The sequence below is a fragment of the Schistocerca cancellata genome, chromosome 8 (assembly GCF_023864275.1).
Source record: "Schistocerca cancellata isolate TAMUIC-IGC-003103 chromosome 8, iqSchCanc2.1, whole genome shotgun sequence".
NCBI classification, from domain to species: Eukaryota; Metazoa; Arthropoda; class Insecta; order Orthoptera; family Acrididae; genus Schistocerca; species Schistocerca cancellata.
In genome coordinates, this window is record NC_064633.1 from 245,701,306 (window position 1) to 245,724,791 (window position 23,486).

Below are 23,486 nucleotides of genomic sequence, written 5' to 3' on the forward strand. Positions count from 1 at the left end.
AACCGTAAGATCTCATGGCTATTTCGATTCTGCTTCCGATTCGCGATGCTGTTTACACCAACTATTTCTTCCTTCTGACATGCAATTCGTCAAAAAAAGACCCATATGATCCAAGTATGTTACCATCGTAACATGAGAGGCTCTTCAAACTAATGCGACAAAGCTTTGTAATTTGGAACGTTAAGTCTTACTAGATACTGTTTTTAGTGTTCCTAGATTTCTTTGTGCATCTGGTGCGGAAATTTAAAAATAACAGCATCGTTGTAAGCCTCCACTATTTCATGTAAATGGATTGGTTCTCAACAACGCTGTTCATTAACTGCTGTTATAAATATGTTCATACACAGCACGACCTCGTAACTGTCCACTTATGTGAGAAGAGACAGTGCTCAAAACGTATCAGGGTGTATAAATACATAATAAAAATTTTATCTGTTGTTGACTGTTCAGAAACGACGTCCTGACACTTAAATCTATACTCGATGTTAACAAATTTTTCTTCTTCAGAAACGCTTTCCTTGCCATTGCCGGTCTACATTTATATCCTCTCTACTTCGACCATCATCAGTTATTTTGCTCCCCAAATAGCAAAACTCCTTTACTACTTTAAGTGTCTCATTTCCTAATCTAATACCCTCAACACCACCCGACTTAATTCGACTACATTTCATTATCCTCGTTTTGCTTTTGTTGATGTTCATCTTATATCCTCCTTTCAAGACACTATCCATTCCGTTCAACTGCTCTTCCAAGTCCTTTGCTGTCTCTGACAGAATTACAATGTCATCGGCGAACCTCAAAGTTTTTATTTCTTCTCCATGGATTTTAAGACCTACTCCGAATTTTTCTTTTGTTTCTTTCACTGCTTGCTAAATATACAGATTGAATAACATCGGGGAGAGGCTACAATCCTGTCTCACTCCCTTCCCAACCACTGCTTCCCTTTCATGCCCCTCAACTCTTATAACTGCCATTTGGTTTCTATACAAATTGTAAATAGCCTTTCGCTTCCTATATTTTACCCCTGCCACCTTCAGAATTTGAAAGAGAGTATTCCAGTCAACACTGTCAAAAGCTTTCTCTAAGTCTACAAATGCTAGAAACGTAGGTTTGCCTTTCCTTAATCTGGCTTCTAAGATACAACATTAAACTATACTAAAATGTGAATGTAGTAAGTATTCGCGTGTATCTGAATTTTATGTGCCTGAGACCAGATTAGTACGTACAAACGTCACACTGACCGTACTCTCACAGTTAAGTGCAGTGCGGCTGGTGGGAACCTATTTTAAAACGGTAGTGGTAGTTCGTTTGGTGATTAATAACCACAGTATATCATCTGTTCTGAGTTTTATTTTGCAAGAAATTGTGTTTCCTTTACCCCCCCCCCCCCCTTCCATGAAACACACACCCTCTCGTTGTCGACAGTTTTTTGTTTGTCTCTGTTCTTGTATAAAGTGCCTTAGACAATAGCGTACAGGAATAAAATTACGAAAGGTGATGCAGTTAAAACAGATATTAAGTGAAATTCAATCATAGAAGATTACTTATTCGAGTTTTATTAATTCGCTTTATTTCCGCCTCTTGTCGCGCACGAGAAACTTCAAAATCGTCGCAGGTGAGGCAAAATCTTTGGTAGTGCACACAAGAAACATACAGTGTGGCAGCAGTAAGTTGGAAATAGAATCGGTTGAGGTATGTTGCTACGTCTGTACTGTAGTCGAGATACTACGCCATCACGATTGTCCCAGATACGAATCTCAACTTTCTCTCGTGCGCGTACGATACTGAAGAAGAGGAAACACTTATAAGCGGAGAGTCGCTTTGAGATTTGTTCTTGCTTATGCTACGCTAACTCAAGAAGTACACGACGTATTGTTGAAGTACCCCCCCCCCTAACCACCATCACATCCAGACACCAATTAATTCGTTTCGTTCGAAACGAAATACAGAGAGACTCTGAATTAAGATGTCCATCATGCACATTTGTTCTTAATTACGAGCGGAACGGTTCTGAAGGAATGCTACAACTATATTTAGCTTTCGCTATTAGGCTCGTAACAGTTCCGGTCATAACGGGGACTAAATCGATATCTGATAGGTCGTGGCACTTTGACTCCATCACTCACCACCGCGTACTTATTTGGGTGTAATGTGACACGTGGTGGACAAGGACTGTTTACCACGAGTATAATTCATGAGAGCTTTCCGTAAATTACACTTCTCAATGTTTTATTCATACACGTTTGTTGGCATGGGTGAAGTTACAAGAGTCCTGTAAAAGAAGCACCGACGCCAGTTATGTATCGCGTCTCCAAAATGCTTTCTACCAATTATACGTATCAGTCGAAAGATTTCTTACACAGATACACTTATGAAATGTGATCCCCGTTGTCTCTACATTCTACATTTCAAGTCATTCCTCTCACAGACAGCAACTGAAAAACTGGTCTAATAATGAAGTAATCAGCTCAGTGCAGTGATGACGCGTGCCGTTAATCTGCGTGCTCGAAGATAACAAGTATATTATTTCGAGCGTCGTGTTACTTATCATGAGTAGCTATTTCAAACTGCTGCAGAATAAGACCAACACGAGTAGCCTACACCTAGCCTCAACAATACCTCAACATCAATTTCACGCTGGGAATGGCACGAATCCATTCCAACGTATTACTAACTTTCTGAGGCCCGATGAGTAATTTTACATTATCCATAGTTGCCTTTGGCGGTTTTTAAACACCGTTCTAGACAAAAGCAGAGCAGTCAAGAAAGGCATATACATAAGTGCTGTGACACTCACTAGCGATAAATAAAGAGAATAGAAGATTTTTACAGATGCAGAAGAAACACAGTTATTACTGCTTTCGTTATTAACTCACAGCCGAGAAGCCTGTAGTGCGATCTAACAAACTCCAGCCCTACTGAGCACGCTTGCACGCACTCGCGCTTGTGTGTGTGTCTGTGAGCGGTGGCTAGATGGGGGGGGGGGGGGGGGGGGGCTGCGTGTTTGCGTACGTGCGTGTGTTCTTTCCACACAATCAACTTCTCATCGTCGCGCTACGAAAGTTAATTACGTACTTTTGGAATAAAATGAAATGTTCCGAAACTGTGGGATCTGGATGGTTTGGCTTGTAATCTGTTCCGAACGCGTCAATCTGAGTGCACTTGACTAGTCCATCCAAAAGTCTCTCGTGCATACAAATGTCAGTTTCTGCCTAGTGTACGTCGGGTTGACTATTTTTCGGCAACGATGTTGAAAGTTCGTCAAGTGGATGTATGGGAGCTACCAGAGGATTGAGCCAGCTGTTTCATTCACTTCAATTTATTCTTGGAAACGATTTCGGAACGGCAAACATTTCTGTAACCGCGGAAGGCGGCCTGATTTCAGACGCTTCCAACTGCTCGGAAGCCTAGGAAATATGATCTACGACTTAATTAAAGCAATTATAGCTGTTTGTGCATCAGTTTTTTGACAAATACGTAAAGTAGAACCCTATCTCCACAATAGAAGACTGAAATTCTGTTCTTCCCAGGACAAAAACATCAAGGTAAGGAAACATCTAGACTGTACGGTACGCTGTCTTCTCGCAGAATACAATGATTGATTATGAGTACGTTCCACAAGCGCAGACGTCAGCAATGGTATTGCGTCTTTTTTCCCTGTATAGAAGAGATGAAATAGTTGGCAAATGACCAACACTGGATGGGAGTGACGCATGGTAGTTTTACCATTGCAATGTGACTGCGCAACCACCGCGCCATTCGCAAGACTATGTTAAGCACCGCACTACATTCCACTGTCCGACAGTCACGATAAATCTTCTAGAATGAAACTTTCAAGGTAAATCTTACTCCCTCACCCACTGTCCTGCAATCAAAATTCTCACAAAGGAAAAATACAGACTGGTATATTCAAATGACAAGACGACAGTTATGTGCGTTTTCTAAAGACATTTTGAAAATAAAACTACTATTTATGAACGGTAGCATCGCTGCCGTATTTTGCCATGAATTTAGTGATTTTAACGAATTGAAAACCGTTTTCTTTGGTTCAGTTTTTCGGCACAGTGGTCCATGTAAACTCTCCTTAGCGTACTGAACGGTTACGAGTTAAGGTCCGATGTGGCCACGTTTAAGAGTGCAAGAGGATACAGTAGTTTAGGTCTAAAATCTAATCAGTAAATATTTGTGATTACAAGAGCAATTACATCTTAGTGTACACATCGTCTTGTGTACGATGCACTGCTTATCGTTTCCAGAACAAAGAAAGGCAACGGCGATCTCAGTTATTAGAGCTTTCGTCCAGTAGTTTTCGCTCAGACTATTCAATCGAGTGTAATGACAAAAACGCACCCTTCTGGAGTTTCTCCTGTTGCAACATCCGATACGACGAACATCTAAGCACTTTCTGTCGGGATAATTCGGAAGTGCCGACCAAATTGGCAAAAATTATATTTATTTTTTATTTATTAACAAAGCGCTTACGTTCAGATACAGCCAACGTAGAAAGGCAACATTAGAACGGAGGAACTGAAACGACTATAGTTCCATCTAAGACGTTCAGCAGTAACATGAGTGACATTCACAAGACCTGTCTGGTATAAATAATTGTTCCTCTTCGTTCTTCGAGCAACGTTGCATTTAACGGCACATGAAATACTCGAAGACATTTTGCAAAGTTTTTATTTGATGATTTTATAATTTTTTTAGTTCAAGCATATTCCTCTTATGCCCGCGTCCCGCATCGGCGCAGGGTCGGCATGGTTATTAACAGATTTTGCACGGTTAATTTAATGGGTGACCGGATGCTCTCCCCCCCCCCCCCCCTCCCCGAGGCACAATATGTGTATCCCAACTATTTGCGAGTAGCGTTATTCATATGAAAGTGTGTGGAAATTTTCTAAATGTCTGCGAATCGTGTAACTGAACCGGGACCTGATTTCCACCCCGGTATTCAGTTGGTGGCATGTGGGAAGCCGCCTAAAAGCGTCATGCAGGCTCGCCGACACACCGACCCTCGTCGTTAATCCGCCGGGTGCATTCAATCAGGGGCCGGCGCAGCTCCCCGTTCCCGGAAGCGATGCTTTAACACACACGGAACGATTTTTTTAAGTTCACATATATTGAAGTGAAATTTACACGTGTCTTTTGTCTCGATTCCTCTGACGATTGTCTAGAGAAGAGAGTTCTAATTATCGGTTCTGAGACACACCTCATGAGCCTTCTACCGCGAAAATTTGACTAGCGAAGACTTCGTGTCGAGACAGTATTCTGTATGTCAACACCGGCAAGAATGAAGAAATGAAGGAGTCGGCTTAACAGGTGCCCGATATGAGACGGTACGATTAGAAATCAAGATAGCGATGCTCTTGAATGAGACTTTCTGATAGCGAAGACAATTACTCTTCAAAGGCACTCGAGCACGACGTGGAGAGATTAGCCGCATTCCACAGTCAAAGTATTAAGACAGCACAGCGATCACCGCAATAAATAGTGCCACAGATGACGTCAAGCTACGATAGAATAAAATCAGTATGCTATGATGGAAGTAAAAGTAGTTGTGATTGATAGGCATCATCAGGTGATCCCTATCTTTTGCTGCTGCTAACTATCACTTCCTTGTGCGTGATCACTTTTGGTTAGGGTTTCTTTCGTAATTGCGAGTGGTACCATTTTAAACTGTTTGTGCTTGCTACAACAATCTCTAATATTTATATCTTCTGCCTAGATTCTTCCGATTACACTAAGAATACTGCGATACTTAATCATGAGAGAACTAGTACACAAATTTATGCACATAGCGCAAATGAAAATGAAGTGCAGCTTGACACTGAAAGTAAAATAAAAAAATGTGTGGAGTTCATTTGATAAAACTAAATCTTGTATTCAAGAGAAAAAAAGGGACAGGAGGACAAATAAATATATAGAACAGGTATAAGTTGCGTTCGTCAATGTGGTTGTTATGCAGTTGAAATGGAAACAGGTTTAGTATATGGGGAAGGCTTGAAGGGAAGTCGGCTAGGTTTTCTGGAGCTACGTGCTACTATACGGCTGCGCAAAGGCCACGCAGTCCCCATGAATTACAGCCCGGTGTTTTGACGGAGCGGAGCTGGCGTCCGAGAGCGTCCCAAATACGTTCTATTAGGCCCAGATAGGCGAATTTGGTGCCTAGGCAACAAAATTAGTTCACTATTATGCTCCACAAATCACTCTAGTACTAATCTGGTCTTGTGACACAGATAGTTATCCTGCTGGAAGATGCCATTGCCGTCGGGTAAGAAATCAAGCACGGAGGCGTTCAGGTGGTCCGCAACAATTTTACGCAGTCCAGAGCTATCATGATTTCTTCGATTCATACCACAGGTCCCATGGAAGTGCTGGCGAATATTTCTCCTAGCATAATGCTGCCGCCACTGTCTGTGTTCGTGTCGCGGTGAATACTTCGAACAGCTGTTCGCACGTACAACGGCGTATCCGGACACGATCCTCGACGTGGTTCATCAGACCAGACGACACGATCCGTTAATCCATGGTCCGATTTCGGACCATCGATTATCAGTCGTATTTATGATGACGTTGAGTCGACATGAGAACACGTAAAGGTCGTCTTGCTGCGGATTCCCAAGTTCAACAATGTATACTGAACGGGGGACTTCGAAACACATGGGTACTCTGTCGTCAGATCTCGCGAAGATCGCTATCTACCTTGCTTTACAGAGCGGGCAAGCCTCCGACTTGCACCTGTTACGAGGCATGGATGTTCAACGCCTTGTAGCCTACTCTTAAGTCTCATCATCCTTCAACCACTTAGCCAGAAGCACACGATAGTAGTACGCGAACAGCCGACGAGCTTGGTCAGTACGGATGATGATGATGATGTTTGGTTTGTGGGGCACTCAACTGCGCCGTCATCAGCGCCCGTACAAAGTCCCAAGTTTTACACAGTCCACCGCGCGTGATTAGCCGAGCGGTCTGGGGCGCTGCAGTCATGGACGTAGCGGCTGGTCCCTGCGGAGGTTCGAGTCCTCCCTCGGGCATGGGTGTGTGTGTTTGTCCTTAGGATAATTTAGGTTAAGTAGTGAGTAAGCTTAGGGACTGATGACCTTAGCAGTTAAGTCCCATAAGATTTCACACACTTTTTTTTTTTTTTTTTTTACACAGTCCAATGTTTTTACATAGTCCACTCGAGCCACTGTCACGAATGATGATAATGAAGACGAAATGATGAGGACAACACAAACAACCAGTCCCCGGGCGGAGAAAATCCACAACCCGGCCGGGAATCGATCTCGGGACCCAGTGATCCAGAGGCAGCAAAGCTAGCCACTAGACCACGAGCTGCGGGCAGTCAGTAAGGAGATACCCCAACCCCGGTGCCGGGATAACTGCCTGCCCTTTGTGAAAGTCGCTTACGTCCAAGAATTTCCCAATTTACTATTTCCCCATTAGTCTCTGCTTCGCTTTTATACTTTCCTCACCGCTTCAAGTACCCGCAAAGCTATTAAGTGACAATCAATCTCGCAGTGGTCATCAGTGAGTGTTGAGCATTGCGTTTTGCTTGAAAATAATCTCACTGCGCTTCCATTTCAGATTAGGAGGCAACTGTGTATTGTGTATTGAACTGAGGACCTAGAAACGACGGAGAGGCTTCGTCCCAGCCGTAGCCCTCAGTGGTTCACAACCCCACAACAGGCCACAGCAGTCCACCCACCTCACCGCCGTCCCATACCGAACTCTGGGTTATTGCGCGGTTCTGCCCCCAGTGAACCCCAGGAACGTGTCATACCAGACGAGAGTAACCCCAATGTTTGCGTAGTAGAGTAATTATGGTGTACGCGTACGTGGAGACAGTGTTTGCCCATCAATCGCGGTCATAGTGTAACTGAGGCGGAATAAGGGGAATCAGCCCGCACATATATATATTAGATTTGTGTGTTTAATTGCTGCTACAGATATTACGCCCAACAAAACGTATTTCTGAGAGTAGAAATTGCACACACATCGTCGTTGCAAACGTATAAATTCCGGGCCAGGCGGCGTCGCACTGATTGTGAGTGGCAACTGGCACATCGGATGCTGCCGCTATCTCGCATGCCACAGTCAGCGAGTGAGCGCGCGTCCTTTGGAATGCGTCCAACAGTGGCGTGACACACGCGTCATTACTCCGGGTTCGCGTGCGAGACATCAACACTCGCCCGGCGATATGGGGGCAAAGGTCGCGTGCTACGCGGTACTCATAGTGTATCTCGCGGTAACAGTACGAACGGCAGCCAGAAAGCAAACGTAGTGCCTTTTCTTCGTCAATGACCTCTGCCCGTTTGTTCGCTCACTGCTGACGAACATTGGATTCTTTTAATAGAGACCGATGTTGGAAGTCCTAGGAGGAATGTTCAATATTGGAGGAATGCTCAATATTCAGGGATATGACAGGAACGCTTTTTTGAAGCAAATAATTACATATGGACACATGCCCAATCCGAATGGTTTCTGAGACAGAGCACTTTAAATGTACCTTTGTTTTTGGGCTAGTGCGCGCCTGTGTGTCTTACCCACCAAACCTCTTTCAAATTTTATTCTAGCCCAACCTACCTCGGTGCTTTCAACTTCTTTTCCCGGGACGGCTTTCTGGCATAGGAAGAGGAGTGGACCCAATATTGATCCCCTGTGGGACACTTATTATGATTTAGATCCGGTCACTAACATTTTCTACCTTCCGAACATTGTTTAAATTTGTCTTTGTTAAATACGATTTTATCGATTTGTGCGTAAAGCCACCACTTCCATAAATAACAATATATATTAAATGTGTTCTATTTTGGAAACCAAACGGTAAAGGGCATACGTCCATATGAAATTTTGCCTCAAATGAGCGTTTCTCTAATATCTCTGTATACTGACCATTCCTCCTGGGACACTCTGTACAACTACGTGGTCTGACCTGCTCGTAAAATGTAACACGCATTGCGCTAGCTTGTGAAAAAGGGAAGTGGACACCACAGATAGAATACGCGCGGGGGATTAATGAACATGGGCTTTTAAACTAGCCAGACTTAGTATGGTTTTTCGACGGTTTCCCACTCCTGTTTAAGCAAATACTGAGTTGGTCCTCCAACTTTCGCCTCAGATAATATGATACAAAAACAGTTTCAATACGATAAAACGAGTAAAAAAAGTTTATATGATACGCAGAGAGACTGCGCACATGGCTTCCCTCCCCCACATTTCCCTGACGAGTGTGGCGTCAGAACGTGCATCTGACACACGCTAAGAGAAAGAAAGCACAAAAGCAAGTCATCCAATATCTAAAACAAGAGCCACCAGCACACAGTAATCACGGTGTAGAAAACGCAGATCCTTTGTTGAATGAAACCAGAGAGTGATTTAATGCAAATAAAACAAAAATACGTTAAAACAAAACGCAGCCGCGCGGTGTAACCGCGCGGCTTCCCCCAATCGGAGGTTCGAGTCCTCCCTCGGGCAAGGGTGTGTATGTCATCCTTAGCGTAAGTTAGTTTAAGTTAAATTAAGTAGTTTGTAAGCCTAGGGGCCGATGACCTCAGCAGTTTGGTCCCATAGGAACTTACCACAAATTTCCAAATTCTACCACCAACCAGAATCAGGACAGTCTAGACAGGCCACAAAGTCGACTGTCCAAGACACGAAATAGTGTCTCAGTGATGGCCGTGATAATGTTCAGTCCCTACCAGTGGAACTGTTTAATGTAAAAGGCTTTAAAAAACACCCACTATACTCCGTGAAAAAATAGTGACAGAACAATGATACCTAGTTTGTACCTCAATGTTATAACGGTAGCAACAACTTTTACAGGAGCACAGAATCTTCGGGCAGGCTGGACCGAGCCGACTAACATACTCGAAGGGTAACTTTCACTTCTGCTGGCATGACTCCTGGCAGCGATGCCTTCCAATTCATCTATTGCAATTTTCAGCATTCATACGACAATTCAAACAGCAGTTCCTGTTAATTTTTTTATTTTTTAAGAAGTCTCGCAGCATTCTTTAACAGTCCACCGAGAATACTGCACATCAACAGAGAGTCAAGGAAAAGTCTAAGCCCAAAACGAACCTAGCAGGCTCCGGCCACAACTTTTAGCATGCACGGTATATCTTCCCTCCGCTATCAACCTCAAAACGTAAAAACCTTTGCCCTAATCGCAATCCGAAAGAGATAATTCCTCCTCCGAATCTTTGTCTCAACAGGTTCAGAAATTGGGTTTCGTTTGTGTGCTTACTGACGAGCTGTAAGAGACTTTCCCACGAGTGGTGCGTTTTGCTATACCAGAAGGAGATAAGTGGTCTTATTTTTGGAGGAGGCTTCTAATAACAATCCGACAATAAGCCCAGAGCAGGGCATGGGACGAAGAATAGAGCAAACTTTTCCGGATGGCCATAGGTCGCAAATACAGCACGATAGTTAATCAGCGACGAATTCGCGGAAGTGTGTGCATTTGAACTACCAGGGAAAAGCTAATACTTGCTATGTAAAAGACTACAGTTACTAGTTAACTAAGCTGAAGATGAAGCCAAAGCTACACAACCTTCCATTTCCTATCCATAGCTGGTTATATTAGATGCAAATTTGCTCTGATGTCTAGTGAATACAATTTGACAATTAAACCAACTACGCAAAGCCATTCATTTGTTAAGAGAGTAAGGGCAACATTATTAATAATTAAATCTACAGAAGGTACGCTTTAATTGTTGATAATGTACGGAGAGTATGTACAAACTTTTATTCCTATTTACAACGCATAGTTATTGGAAAATTTTGCTTATTAACACTTAGTTCTTTCTGCAACCTTTGTGCAGCAGATAGAAGTGCAGTATGTTTCACATGAAAAACGTAACCCCTGCCTAAGGAGTCTCTACTCCAAACATCCTTAAAAAAGAATACGGGCTGTTCCGTTCGAGCAGACAATAATATAAAACTCAGATAGAGCCATAAGTAGTTTTTTGGGATGCTGTTTTTATAAATGAAGCTACACATCAGAATCTGTTATAGATACCTTTCTGTTTTTCAAAAATTATTTCCATCACATCTGTATACATACGTTTATTTTACGATGAAGACAGCGCCTAAATTTATGACAACAGATATTAAAATAACAAAAAATGTTTATACTTACGATTAACATGGTTGATATAATATGATCCTATCTGTGGATCATACGCCTCCTCCCAGCCAAGAGGTAGTTCGTTCCCGATGCAGTCCGCGAAAGTCTGTGGCTTCGTATACCTGCAAGTCAAAGAAAACAAATTACGGTATACACATTTTGACTGTGCAAAGCTTTATAAAGATATCTAAAAATAACAGAAGCACGTAAAAATGAATTTTAGCGCACATTCTGAAACTATTTTCGACCGTGGGCATTACTAGACGATATTACAAACAGGAGTGAAATGAAGCTTCCCCCTGATGAAAGTTCTGATGCAACAGTATTTTTTCTTATGATGCAAACAAGTTATCTTCTGCATCTGAGCCACTGTCCTAGAAGAGGTACGTTCATTGGTGCCGCAAATTCTCGGTCTCTGGCATGTGACTAAGAAATCTGCGCCAAGAATCCGTATTATCTCAGATACAAACATATAAAACACAAGAAACATATAAACAGTAGAGTTATCTTACGCTTATGAGCCAGCATTTTGCTTTGCGTCTGTTGTTATTTTGCTCACCTTTACTTAGAAACAGTCTCTGTTTCCCCGTTTCACAGACAAGGGCATTATTTCTTAAAATGTCAAAAGACGATACATGTCACATGAGGACCACGCATTTGGTGAGAAGCCCGAAAAACGACGCAAGGAACTGAAATGCATCAGTTTTCCATACGCGCAGAGGAGGAAATGAAAGAAAGCACTCATCCCGCAATTTAGGAAAAATTAAATAGGGTCATAAGCAAAATATAATAACAAACTGAGTCCAACCAAATTTATTTTATCCTTTTTGGCAGACGACCACAAGTGTGCATAAAATGTAAAGTTGTCTCAGTTGATGCACGAAACATACACTGTAGAAAATAAAAACTTTTTAACATTAATTGTAAAAAGACGTGTAAACTCGACTGTAGGTGTGGGCTAACGTCTCACACTTTAGGAGGTGAAGTAAGATCACGTCTCTCGTTAGACAAAAATGCCCACATTCCTGAATTAGAGAACACAGCGATAAAGTTACTGCCTTATCTCCGACATTCCAGAGATAACTCTTAGCTGGCGAGAGCTTCCTACATTCTCAACAACACGTACAGTCTGTGTGCGTGACACATACAGATGAAAGACAACACACGAAACTACTAACGAAGGACGACTCACACTATGCTATCAGAAATAGTTTCACTAATCTATGTGTGACATTACGTCATGTGCTATACGGGCTGGCTGAGAAAACGAATAGCGGAACTCTGTGGTATAGGTTACTACCGAGAACTACAGAAAAGTCTATGTACACGAATAGCTTTGATTTGTTTTGCTTCGGTTATAATAACCACACAATTTCTTTCTTTCTCTTCTCCTTCTTGCTGTAGAAAATTGGCTGCGGCAAATATAATCGACATAAAAGTAGTAGAGAACGGCACTCCTAGTATTATATGGTTCTTTTTTTCTTTTTCTTTTTTTTTAAAAAAAGTAGGGTATACAACGTTTGCAATTCTTGGTAATGTGATAACTGTACAACTGCCACCTACAATTAAGATATTGAAACAAAGCAGACTCCAAGTGTTGTAAAGTAAGTGTATTTTCGGGTAATTCGGTTGAGGATTGGGCTAAAGCGGAATATTAGCAAATCGGCGCCACCACTGTCTGTCAAAAGTACGAGTGATTCAGCCACGGGCAATATGACGCTTTGAGGCCAATTTTTTGTGCTTGGATTGTAAGCAGAGATCTCTGACTAAACCTATGTCGGACAACAGTGTGTCGGCCAAAGATCATCGTACGACAAAATGTTGTCCATGTAATGACACTAAAATGCAAAATAAAACACTTCCAGTTCTGCACACTGACAAGTAGACAACTTATTCTGCTTTATTTTCATTTACGGCTTTGTTTATATACTGATAAGCCAAAAATGTATGACCACCTGCTTAATAGCAAGGTGGGCAGCCTACGGATCGCAATACAGCAGGGATTCTGAGTAGCATGAGTTAGATAACCCCTTGTAAGGTATCTGAAGATACCAGAGGTCTACACAATTCCGGTACATTACGGCCCCGTGGCTCGTGGACGCGGTGATGGTGCCCAACAGCGATCCAGAAGTGCTCCATCGCGTTCAGACCAGGTGAATTTGGTGGTCATTAACGTGACTTCACTATCAGGCTCCTCAAGCACTGTTTCGAGCTGTCATTTAACTGGACGACGGCGTATCCGTACACGATCATTGGCCTGGAGTAACAAGAAACAAGTTTCATCCGGTCACGCGACGCGTTCCCCTTGATCGACGGTCCAGCCTCGATGATCCCGTGTCCACTGCAATCGCAACTGACTATATGTTGGGTCAACATGGGAAAACGCAGGGGAAGTCTGCTGCGTAGCCTCATGTTCAACAATTTATGCTAAACCGTGTGCTAAGGAACAACTGTGTCTCCGCTGCCACTGTACTCTGTCGTCACATCATACTTCTACAGAGCGGGCAAGCTTCCGAATTTCATGTTCTGTGAAGAGGCGTGGATGTCCAACACCTTGTCGCCTTCTCGTGGATTCGCCGTCCTTCAACCACTTTCCACAAACACTCCCGGCAGCAGCACGCGAACAGCTTCGCCGGTTCCGAGATGTTCGTTCCCAGGCTCCGGGCCGTAACGTCTTGCCCTCTGTCAAGGTCGCTTGCATCAGTGACTTACCCCACTTGCGCCCCTCGTCGTCGCTAAAATAATTTCCCCTTCATGTCTGCTGCGCTTATGGTCTTTCATTATTGCGTCATGTGACCGCAATGACACGAGCCGGCATCCCATCTCGCGGTGGGTAGTGCCCATAATGTTCTTGCTGTCTTATCAGTGTGGCGCGAGACGACATCAAGAGATGCAGTACAGATCGACAGAGGCTATATTACCCGAATCTTTAAGTACGTGTAATTCTTAAAATGAGGAGTCTCAAACACTGTAGAAGCCTCTTCAGCGAAGTTCACACCGTTCACTCAAACACGCCACTGCTGATGATAAAACACTTGGAAGGGACTGCGGAAGTAGTTCTTAGTCAATCATTTAAGGACACCACCCAACCGATCGAAAGCGAAATATATCCTTTCATACTTTGTACCTGAAATAATGCATTGCCTCCGAGCACAGGCAGTATGTTGCTATTCAGAATCACAGAGAAACTTACTGCAAATGTGATGGGATATTTTTCTCAATAGGGTATTAAATGCCAAGTTATCAGGATTTTTTTTTCAGGCAAATGTGTACAACAAATTTAATCGTAATTTTTATTGCCATTTACAAGAACAAAATATAAGAGAGACCGCAAAAAGATTAGCTTATATGAAGGAAGAAATTATTCTGGTTGTGTGGGCGTCATCTTATGAAGCAATTTAATACTGCGCTCCCACGACGCTTCTCCGTTTTATGTACTATTTATTTATTCTCGTATAAGAAACATACATATTATACACAGTTATAACTATATTACTTTTGCCCAGAGTTGGCCACTTCCATTCCACATTCTGTTCCTTGATAAGTTCATCATCCGTGCAGGAGGCTGAACACAGCCGGTATTGAAGCATATGACGAACAGTCTGGTCATCTCCAGTGTCCTGGTCAGTATAGCCCCGTCTTACCAGATAAACCTTTGATCTGCCAACTCCAGATCTCACTCCATTGATGAACTTCCAAGTCGTATATTTCTCATCATAGCCAGCATCTAGAATATTTCTGATTTTTCCAGCCAGGGAGAAGGTAGGTTGTAGCCCTCCATAGTTTCTTTCTTTCCTCGTTCGCGGCTGTATCTCTTCGAACAGGGGTTGGCACTATTCCTGCGAAGTGGTAAAGCCATTTGACTGGAGTGCGTTTCAACAACAGCGAGTAATTAATCCCTAATGACGTAATGCCTGTTGGCGCTCATCTCAGGATCTTCGGTCGACGTTTAGTGGCTTTTTCCGACGTTCCGCCACCGGGGAGAGTGACTAGCGTCGTCAAAGATTAATCATTCATAGTCAACAAAATGACAGAAAAAACACTAAACTAACGCCAATGATCGCGAGATGAGGCCTACATTTTTGACCTTAATCACTTACAGACGGATCAAAACTTTTTTCACCGTGGCTGTTATGAATATCAGTTAAAACTACAAATTTCAGTCAACAGACACAATTATTTCCTGTCCACTTTACGCTCTGGAGGGTTACACCTCCATCGTCAGGTGGATTTATGTCTATTAATGAGACGTGCATGTATTGTATGTACGACTTTTGGGTAACCTGCGGCATTGTCTGATAGCAGAAGACAAAACAACAGAAGACTGTTTTAGTCAAGGCTCAATATTATGTGGACGTTTTTGATTCCATGAGTGAACGGTAAAATAAGTTCGAATATCTTTCAGTGGTCAATGCCCCTGCATTCGAAGAAGAAGGTCACCATGACCTCACGTCGTGCCACCATTTTGAACTGGAGGGCAATCGTCAAAGCCGACATTGGAAACATCCCACATCTCCCCCGCCAAGGAAACACAAAGCTGTTCACACAAGTTCCGGTAAGTTCACGATGACTTCTTCGTCGACTGTAGAGGCCCTCTGCTCGTCGAGTTCCACGAACAATGCGCAGCGCCATGAAGACACCTTGTAGAAACTGCGACGCACCATAAAATGAAACCGCTCAGGAATGCTGTCGGACAGAATCATCCTGTTGCACGATAACGCGCATCCCACACTTCAGCGAGTTGGTTGGGAAACACTGCAACATCCTCTGTACAGCCCGAATCGTTCACCGCGTGATTTTCACAACTTTGTCGACTTAAAGAAAGACGTGCGTGGACGTCAGTTTTCAAACGGACGAGGAAACGCAAGAGTGCGTGCGGTAGTGGATCCGTCTCCAGCCGATCGCGTTCCACTAAGAGGAATTGACGGTATCGTCTTCCACTGAGATAAATGTCTTAACGCGTGTGGTGATTATTTTTGAATGGAACCATTCCATGGTCCCGTTGTGGCGAGTGCTCGGTTTTCATTTGATTGCCTCTCATAAAACAGTGTTTTGTTTTTCGTTTTCTGCTACCAGACAATGTTACAGATTAACCAAAAGTTGTACATACAATAGATACATGCCTTATTAATTGACATAAACCCACCAGATGACGGATGTTTAAGCCTTTTATACGTGTACTGGACATAAAATAACTTGCGACTGGTTACAGTAATCTGCCATTTCAATTGATGATAATTTTTTTTGCCAAACTGCTTTACAGTGTGGGAAGCAGACGACAGGTACGCAGACGTTGTACGTTCAGAGACGGGAGTTGCCCACCCAGGTAGTGTTGAGATCACAGAATGACGAGCAGCTGGCAGGTAATTTAAAGAGCGTGCACGGCGGGCGGGTAGCGGAAGCTCGCGACACGACCAGCACAGTACGGCCCAGCTCTGCCCGGCGCATTACCGCGGCCAGTTGTTCAGCCGCCTGTGAAGGTCAGCGTGGGAGTCGCCGCTGCCGAGGACACAGTTTCGAAACCCTACGGCAGCCCCCATTCTTTGCCGGCACAACTCGCCTTAGGCGCCTCGCGAATCGTTGGGATTTCTCCGCCTGGCCTCGGAATCCTAACGCCCAGTGAAGCGAGCTATTGTTTTTGACAGTGCCTCTACCGGAGAAATCCTCGGAAAACTGTCAGCCTGACCAATCGGGAATCCAAATTAGATAGTACACAAGTGGATGTATCAGTGAATTTCACTCCGATCAGAAAATCGTTGTAAGTTGTGAATGGTTTGTAGGCAGTAGCCCCTTTATGCTCACACGGAAAGATTTACTTATGACGCCAAGTTTCCTCGTGCGTGTAGATGCGCACCGACGAGTTAACCAAATAGATTCTGCCCGATCCAACTGTTTCACGCTTCGTTTATAACCATATTCGCCAACTTTAATATGTTACCGTGAAAGTTGGCGCAATGATCAAGGCACTGGGCTCACGTTCGTTAGCAGCGGGTTTTAAAGTCCTCATCCGCCTTTCCAGATTAGAGTTTTCCGTGGTTTTCTTTAATCTCTAAGGCGAATGACGGTATACTTCCTTGGAATAACAATGCGGCCTATATCCTTCCCCATCCTTGTTCAGTACAAAATTTTATTCCGTTTCTAATGTACTCCATATTGATAAGACGTTAACTCTCACTTTTCTACGTTTTAGTAGGATGAAAGAGATCACAGCATCTTTCACTAAATTGTGCGTTATGCAGTGTTATTATTATAGTCAGACTAATATTTATGCCAAAATCTGCGCCAAACAAACGGAGACTTTAAACAATGGAGGAGCGATTAAAATCTATTAGACACTTAAAGCAACCCATCACAGATGACGAATATGAAATTCTCAATACTATTTTCGCCTGCAAAAGAACAATGAAAACACGAAACGCTTCTCACTATGATAGGTCACAGATCTATAAAGAGATTTATACAAAACACTGCTGTCGATGTTTGCAGATGAAAACATATAAAGATTCCTGTTCAGAACGGAATATACGACGACCAACATACAAGTTCAGCAGCAACTCATGCTTTTGTAACAGATACTGTGTATGGTGCTTACAAAATCTCCGGCAGTCGGAGTATGGCGAACATCTTTTGAGGAACCGCTGAAGTTTCCATCGAACCACTATTTGATTAGTATGATTCCGAAAGAGCAGATAATGAACAGAAAATTGAAATTTGAAACTTTCGCTCCTAAATGTACCTTTCAGTCATAATATGTACTTGCATCACCCCATTTCCATCGTCATTCCAGCTCTCGACTCAGAAATTGATCTAAATCGCTAAAAACAAATTGGGTTTGAAAGCCTGGTGGAACACCTGCAACGTTTTGCATCGTAGGCATTATCGTAAGTCTGTCTAGCAGCGAACGGTTGCAGACGACAGAAAGAGACCACGAGTTAATCAAGTGCTATGGCTATGAATGAAATCATAGTTCTGTAAAAAGCGTACGCCAATCAGCTCTGGGACGTATTGTAGGTCAATATAACGCCATTTCTTCGAAATGAAAAGTTTCTCTCTGGAAACCAGAACTAATCTGAATCGACTAAGTACTGAAAATAAAAATAAGGTTACTGTTTATCATTTCGACCTGGATTCCATTAGAGACTGCGGCCAGACTACTATCGGGCTACGACCGAGAAGGAAATGGGTCGTAGCCTGGCATTTTCCTGAAACGATTTATGAAAATCAAAATAAAGACGCGAAAATGGGGTTTGAACCTCGCTATCGCCGATAAGTGGATGCACTCAATCTCATGAGTCAGATAGCTAGCTGGATGATAATTAGCGGCTGCAAAGGTTGGAAACCTGACAACGTTGGGAGAGCGGAGTGTTTATTGTACGCCCCTCCACACTGCAGCCAATGTCGCATTTGGCAGAGGATGATTCGGTGGATATCTTCAGCATCTGATCACGGAGCTAAGTTTTATTCCCGACAGTAGTCCATTCCCATACCCATATCTCTGTGTACAGCAATGTCGAATCAAACGGTTTGAACTAAAAATAGTAGTAAATACTTCAGAAGATTTCTTGTTAGAAGAAGTGAATGTGATTAATATAGAGGCTACGAAGGCCAGCACAGCGCATTTTACCGAGCGAGGTGGCACATCGGTTGGCACATTGGACTCGCGTTCGGGAAGACGACGGTTCAAACACGCGTCCGGCAATTCTGATTTAGGTTTTCCGTGATTTCCGTAAATCGCTTCAAGCAATCGCCGGGATGGTTCCCTTGAAAGGGCACGGCCGATTTCCTTCCCCATCCTTCCCTAAGTCGATGGGACCGATGACCTCACTCTTGCCGGCCGATGTGGCCGAGCGGTTCTAGGCGCTACAGTCTGGAACCGCGCGACCGCTACGGTCGCAGGTTCGAATCCTGCCTCGGGCATGGATGTGTGTGATGTCCTTAGGTTAGTTAGGTTTAAGTAGTTCTAAGTTCTAGGAGACTGATGACCTTAGCAGTTAAGTCCCATAGTGCTCAGAGCCATTTGAACCTAACTGTTTGCTCGCCTCCCCCAAATCAACCAACCAACTAACCTACCAAACAACCAACAGCGCATATTCCGCTACGCTTTTACGCAATAAAAGTGGGTATGAGCGGTGTTGCCTGAAGATGATAATGCAATATATACACTGGTGTGCAAAACTTTAGGACGAAAGTGACTTTCGCATGATGTGTCTCTGCGAAGTAACATAGCTCAAAGAAAATTGGACCGTACTTAGAAAGAACTGCTACAGTATAATACAGAAGGTAACTAAAAGAAATACACAAAGAGACGAATAGAGATGACACTTTAATTCAAAGACAAATATTACACTGAAATCACCGCGATTCATGACGTTCCCATGACCACTGGAAACATACGAAATGGTTCTTAACACGGCGCGCGATCACCACGAACAGCAATGCGTACTCTACAACGTGCTACCGTGCTGACCACAAAGTTGGTAAGGAGTTCTTGTGGTGGGGTGCTGGATTCTTCCACCAGCACGGTTCAAAACTGCTGGAATTCCACACATCTTTCACAAGGCGCATTACACCTTTCAAAAAACTATCGAACTTCACATATTTCTCAGATTACTTGGCAGTGTACGACTGCGTTCGACGTGTTAGTCAACATCAACAGTTCTCCTAGTGCCTGCCCGAAATTTCGAATGACGTAGTTTTAAACCGTTTACACATGCATTTGTCAAACAATAGCCAGCAACTTGCCGGTCTATTATGTATAAGTTTGAGGTATCTGGAAAATGGACACATTTCAAAGATTTATAGTCTGTACATTCTGCAACGCTCCTCGTACATTGCCCACGTTGTTTTTGAGTCATCAGTCTTCTGACTGGTTTGATGCGACCGGCGACGAATTCCTCTTCTCCGCCAACCTTCTCACCTCAGAACAGGGCTTGCAACTTATATCCGCAATTATTTTCCAACCTCTGTCTTCCTCTACAGTTTTTAACCTCTTCAGTTCCCGGGGTCGATGACGTAACTAACGAGGAGGTACTGAATAGAACTGGAGAGAAAAGAAATTTGTGGAACAACTTGACTAGAAGAAGGGATCGGTTGGTAGGACACATTCTGAGACATCACAGGATCACCAATTTATTACTGGAGGGAAGCGTGGGGGATAAAAGTCGTAGAGGGAGACCAAGTTATGAATACAGTAAGCAGATTCAGAAGGATATAGGTTGTACTAGTTACTCGGAGATGAAGACGCTTGCACAGGACAGAGTAGCATGGAGAGCGGCAATCAAATCAGTCTTCGGACTGAAGACTCTTCGGACTGAATACCACAACACAGCTCCCTCTAGAAGCATGGAAGTTATTTCCTGATGTCTTTACACATGTCCTATCATTCTTTGTCTTCTTCTTGTCAGTGTTTTCATAAATTCCTTTCCTCGTTGAATTTGTGGAGAACCTCCTCATTCCTTACCTTACCCGTCCATCCAATTTTCAACACTCTTCTGTAACACCGTGTCTCAAATACTTCGATTCTCTTCAGTTCCGGTTCTCCCACAGTCATTGTTCCATTACCGTACAATGCTATGCTCCAGACGTACATTTCAGAAATTTCTTCCTCAAATTAGGATCTATGTTTGATACTAGTACTTGAAACTAGTAGACTTCTCTTGGCTAGGAATGCCATTTTTGCGACTGCTAGTCTACTTTTTATATCCTCTTTGCTCCATCCATCGTGTGTTATTTTGCTGCTTAGGTAGAAGAATTCCTCAACTTCATCTACTTCGTGATCACTATTTTTGATCTTAAGTTTCTCACTGTTTTCATTTCTACTACTTATCATTACTTTCGTCTATCTTCTATTTAGTCTCAATCCATATTCTGCACTTATCAGTCCATATTCTGCACCGATTAGACTGCTTATTCCATTCAGTACACCCTGTTATTCTTCTTCACTTCCGCTCAGGATAGCAATGTGATCCTCAAATTCTATCATTGATATTCTTTCACTTTGAAATTTAACCCAACTCTTGGACCTTTCTTTTATTTCCGTCAATACTTCTTCGATGTATAGATTGAAGATCCCTCTTTTACACCCTTTTCAATCCGAGCACTTCGTTCTTTTCTTCCACTGGTATCACTCCGTCTTGGTTCTTGTACACATTTTATATTAACTGTCTTTCCCTATAGATTACCGCTATTTTCCTTAGAATTTCGAACATCTTGCGCCATTTTACACTGTCGAACACTTTTTCTAGGTCGACAAATCCTACGAACGTGTCTTGATTTTTCTTCGGTCTTGCTTCTATTATCAACCGCAACGTCAGAACTGCAGTTTGGTGTCTTTACCTTTCTTAAAGTCATACCGATCGTCGTCTAGCGTCAAAACAATTTGCGACACAATATGCACAGCGTGATAGCTGCTTCAACAGTGAGGTAAAATTTGACATCTGTGTGTTTGTTTGACTAACTAAACAGCGAATTTGAAAAACAAGTGCGCTCGTTTCCATGGGCCCCTACGCGACTCCACAGTTGATTGTTTCCCGAGGAGTGTCGCACAGTAATTTGGAACGAAATGGCTCAGAATCTTCCGTTCCTTTAAAGAAGAGTTCAACTCCCCATAGAGTCTATCAGGATCCCCCCCCCCCCCCCCAGTTTTCAGAACTCCGCGAAAGTTACCAGACTTTTCCAGTGAATTCCATACGTCAAACACGTCGCCAAACTTTTACGAGCAGTAGCGAGTGCCGCGCAGTACGGCCGCTGAGGCGCGCGCCGCGGCTGCCGCGAGGTGTCGGCGCTGGCCGCGCTCCCCAGAAGCCGGTGCCATTACTTAGCCGGGCGGCGCTACGTGGCGCGCACTGCTGCGAGCGGAGCGCGCGCATTCCAGCGAGGCGGAAACGCGGGCCGGCCAGCGGCTGTGGCGGCAGCGGCAGCCGCATTCCTCGCTCGTGGGAGAGGCTCACGTAAACACGCCGCACCTGCCGGAGCACGGCGTGCGCAACTGCGCTGCCACATGCCCCGTAGCTCGTGGAATCCCCGCTTTCCGATGACAACTATTACTTATCGGTAAATTCCCTATTACTAGTAAAAAATACAGAAGCTACGCGCTCGCTTTCCAACGTGTAAGATGCTATCTGTAGCAACAGGAATCGAAATCGCGCAAAGTGCGTCAGTCTATAACGTTTTCTTGTAGCAATTGTACTCTTGTCCAAAGCTAGGAAATATTGCAAACGTAAAGTACCATGTGTTGTGTAGATGACTCAAGCGTCCACAGCAGTATCGCAGAGAGTACCACTACACAGGTACATCACTCTCCAGGCGCCTTCTGAGTTCCGCGATGGTGCTCACTAATCGGATATAGGGTTGTTGATAAAATATCTATATTTTTCCATATACTATCGATATATACCGGCGAAATTTCCTTCCCCAGTATATGGTTATCGAAATGGCAATATCGAGTGCCGGTATTTTTATTTTATATTACACTTTTTCGCAATTTTCGGTAAATAACTGAAACTGTTCTTTTGGACTCGTAGTAGAACATAATTTTACTTTCACAGTGTAAAGAAGTCATCGTTTTCCTCTCATTTCTTGCTCCAAGAGGGATAAGCAGGCTGCTAGCTCGTTGATGTACAGAATATCTAACAATAAATCAATACATAACAATACAGCTCTAAAACCAGCAGTATATTTACAATATGCAGCCGATAATTTCGTAGGCAGTCATATCGACATATCTAAACATCGATACGTTTCAGATTTATCGATAGGCGGTAATGACATTCCTTTAAATATCGATGTATAGGATACCCGATATTTTTAAAAATATCAACCGTCCTAATAGGGACTACCTTCTGCTTCCGCCGCCATGTCTACCAGCAAGTCAAATTCATCTTTCGACAGCTGCCAACCGCCAGCGAGAGCGCTGTCAACAGTGGTCTATTTTGCTTCCGCCTAATACTGACGGGGATGCAGATCCTTCCACCAAGAGACACAAAATACACGATGCCGACACACTCTTAGTTCCTGCAGTTCAGTCGTTCTCACAGTCACAGCATTTCCTGCGATTATGCTGCAAAGCACAGATCCGCTAGTTCAATTCAGAAGACAACAGTTCCCACTTAGCACTCACTATTTGCGTAGTAATAGGAACAGTCAACTAGAAATGTCTTCACAAGTACTTTCAGTCATAGTGACAATATCATAGACTGCCAAGAGAGAGCGATGTTACGGAAATTGCATTTCATGCCACGCACGGAAGTGTTAATCGCGTGAAGTACACATTCCGCCACTTGGACTTCGACGAAAAGGAGCTCTACTCCGTGAGTTTCAACGCATACAGGGCAACCCGCAACTCCATACCTCCCGT

General features: G+C 43.5%; 1 protein-coding gene across 1 annotated transcript in view; it reads right to left on the reverse strand.

Moving 5' to 3' along the window:
* LOC126094652 (protein kibra) overlaps positions 1-23,486 on the reverse strand; it is a 202,554-nt gene that overhangs the window by 90,063 nt on the left and 89,005 nt on the right. Inside the window, exon 2 of the mRNA XM_049909150.1 lies at positions 11,144-11,253. Within this exon, the coding sequence (XP_049765107.1) occupies positions 11,144-11,253 (110 nt within the window). The remainder of the gene's footprint in view (positions 1-11,143; positions 11,254-23,486) is intronic.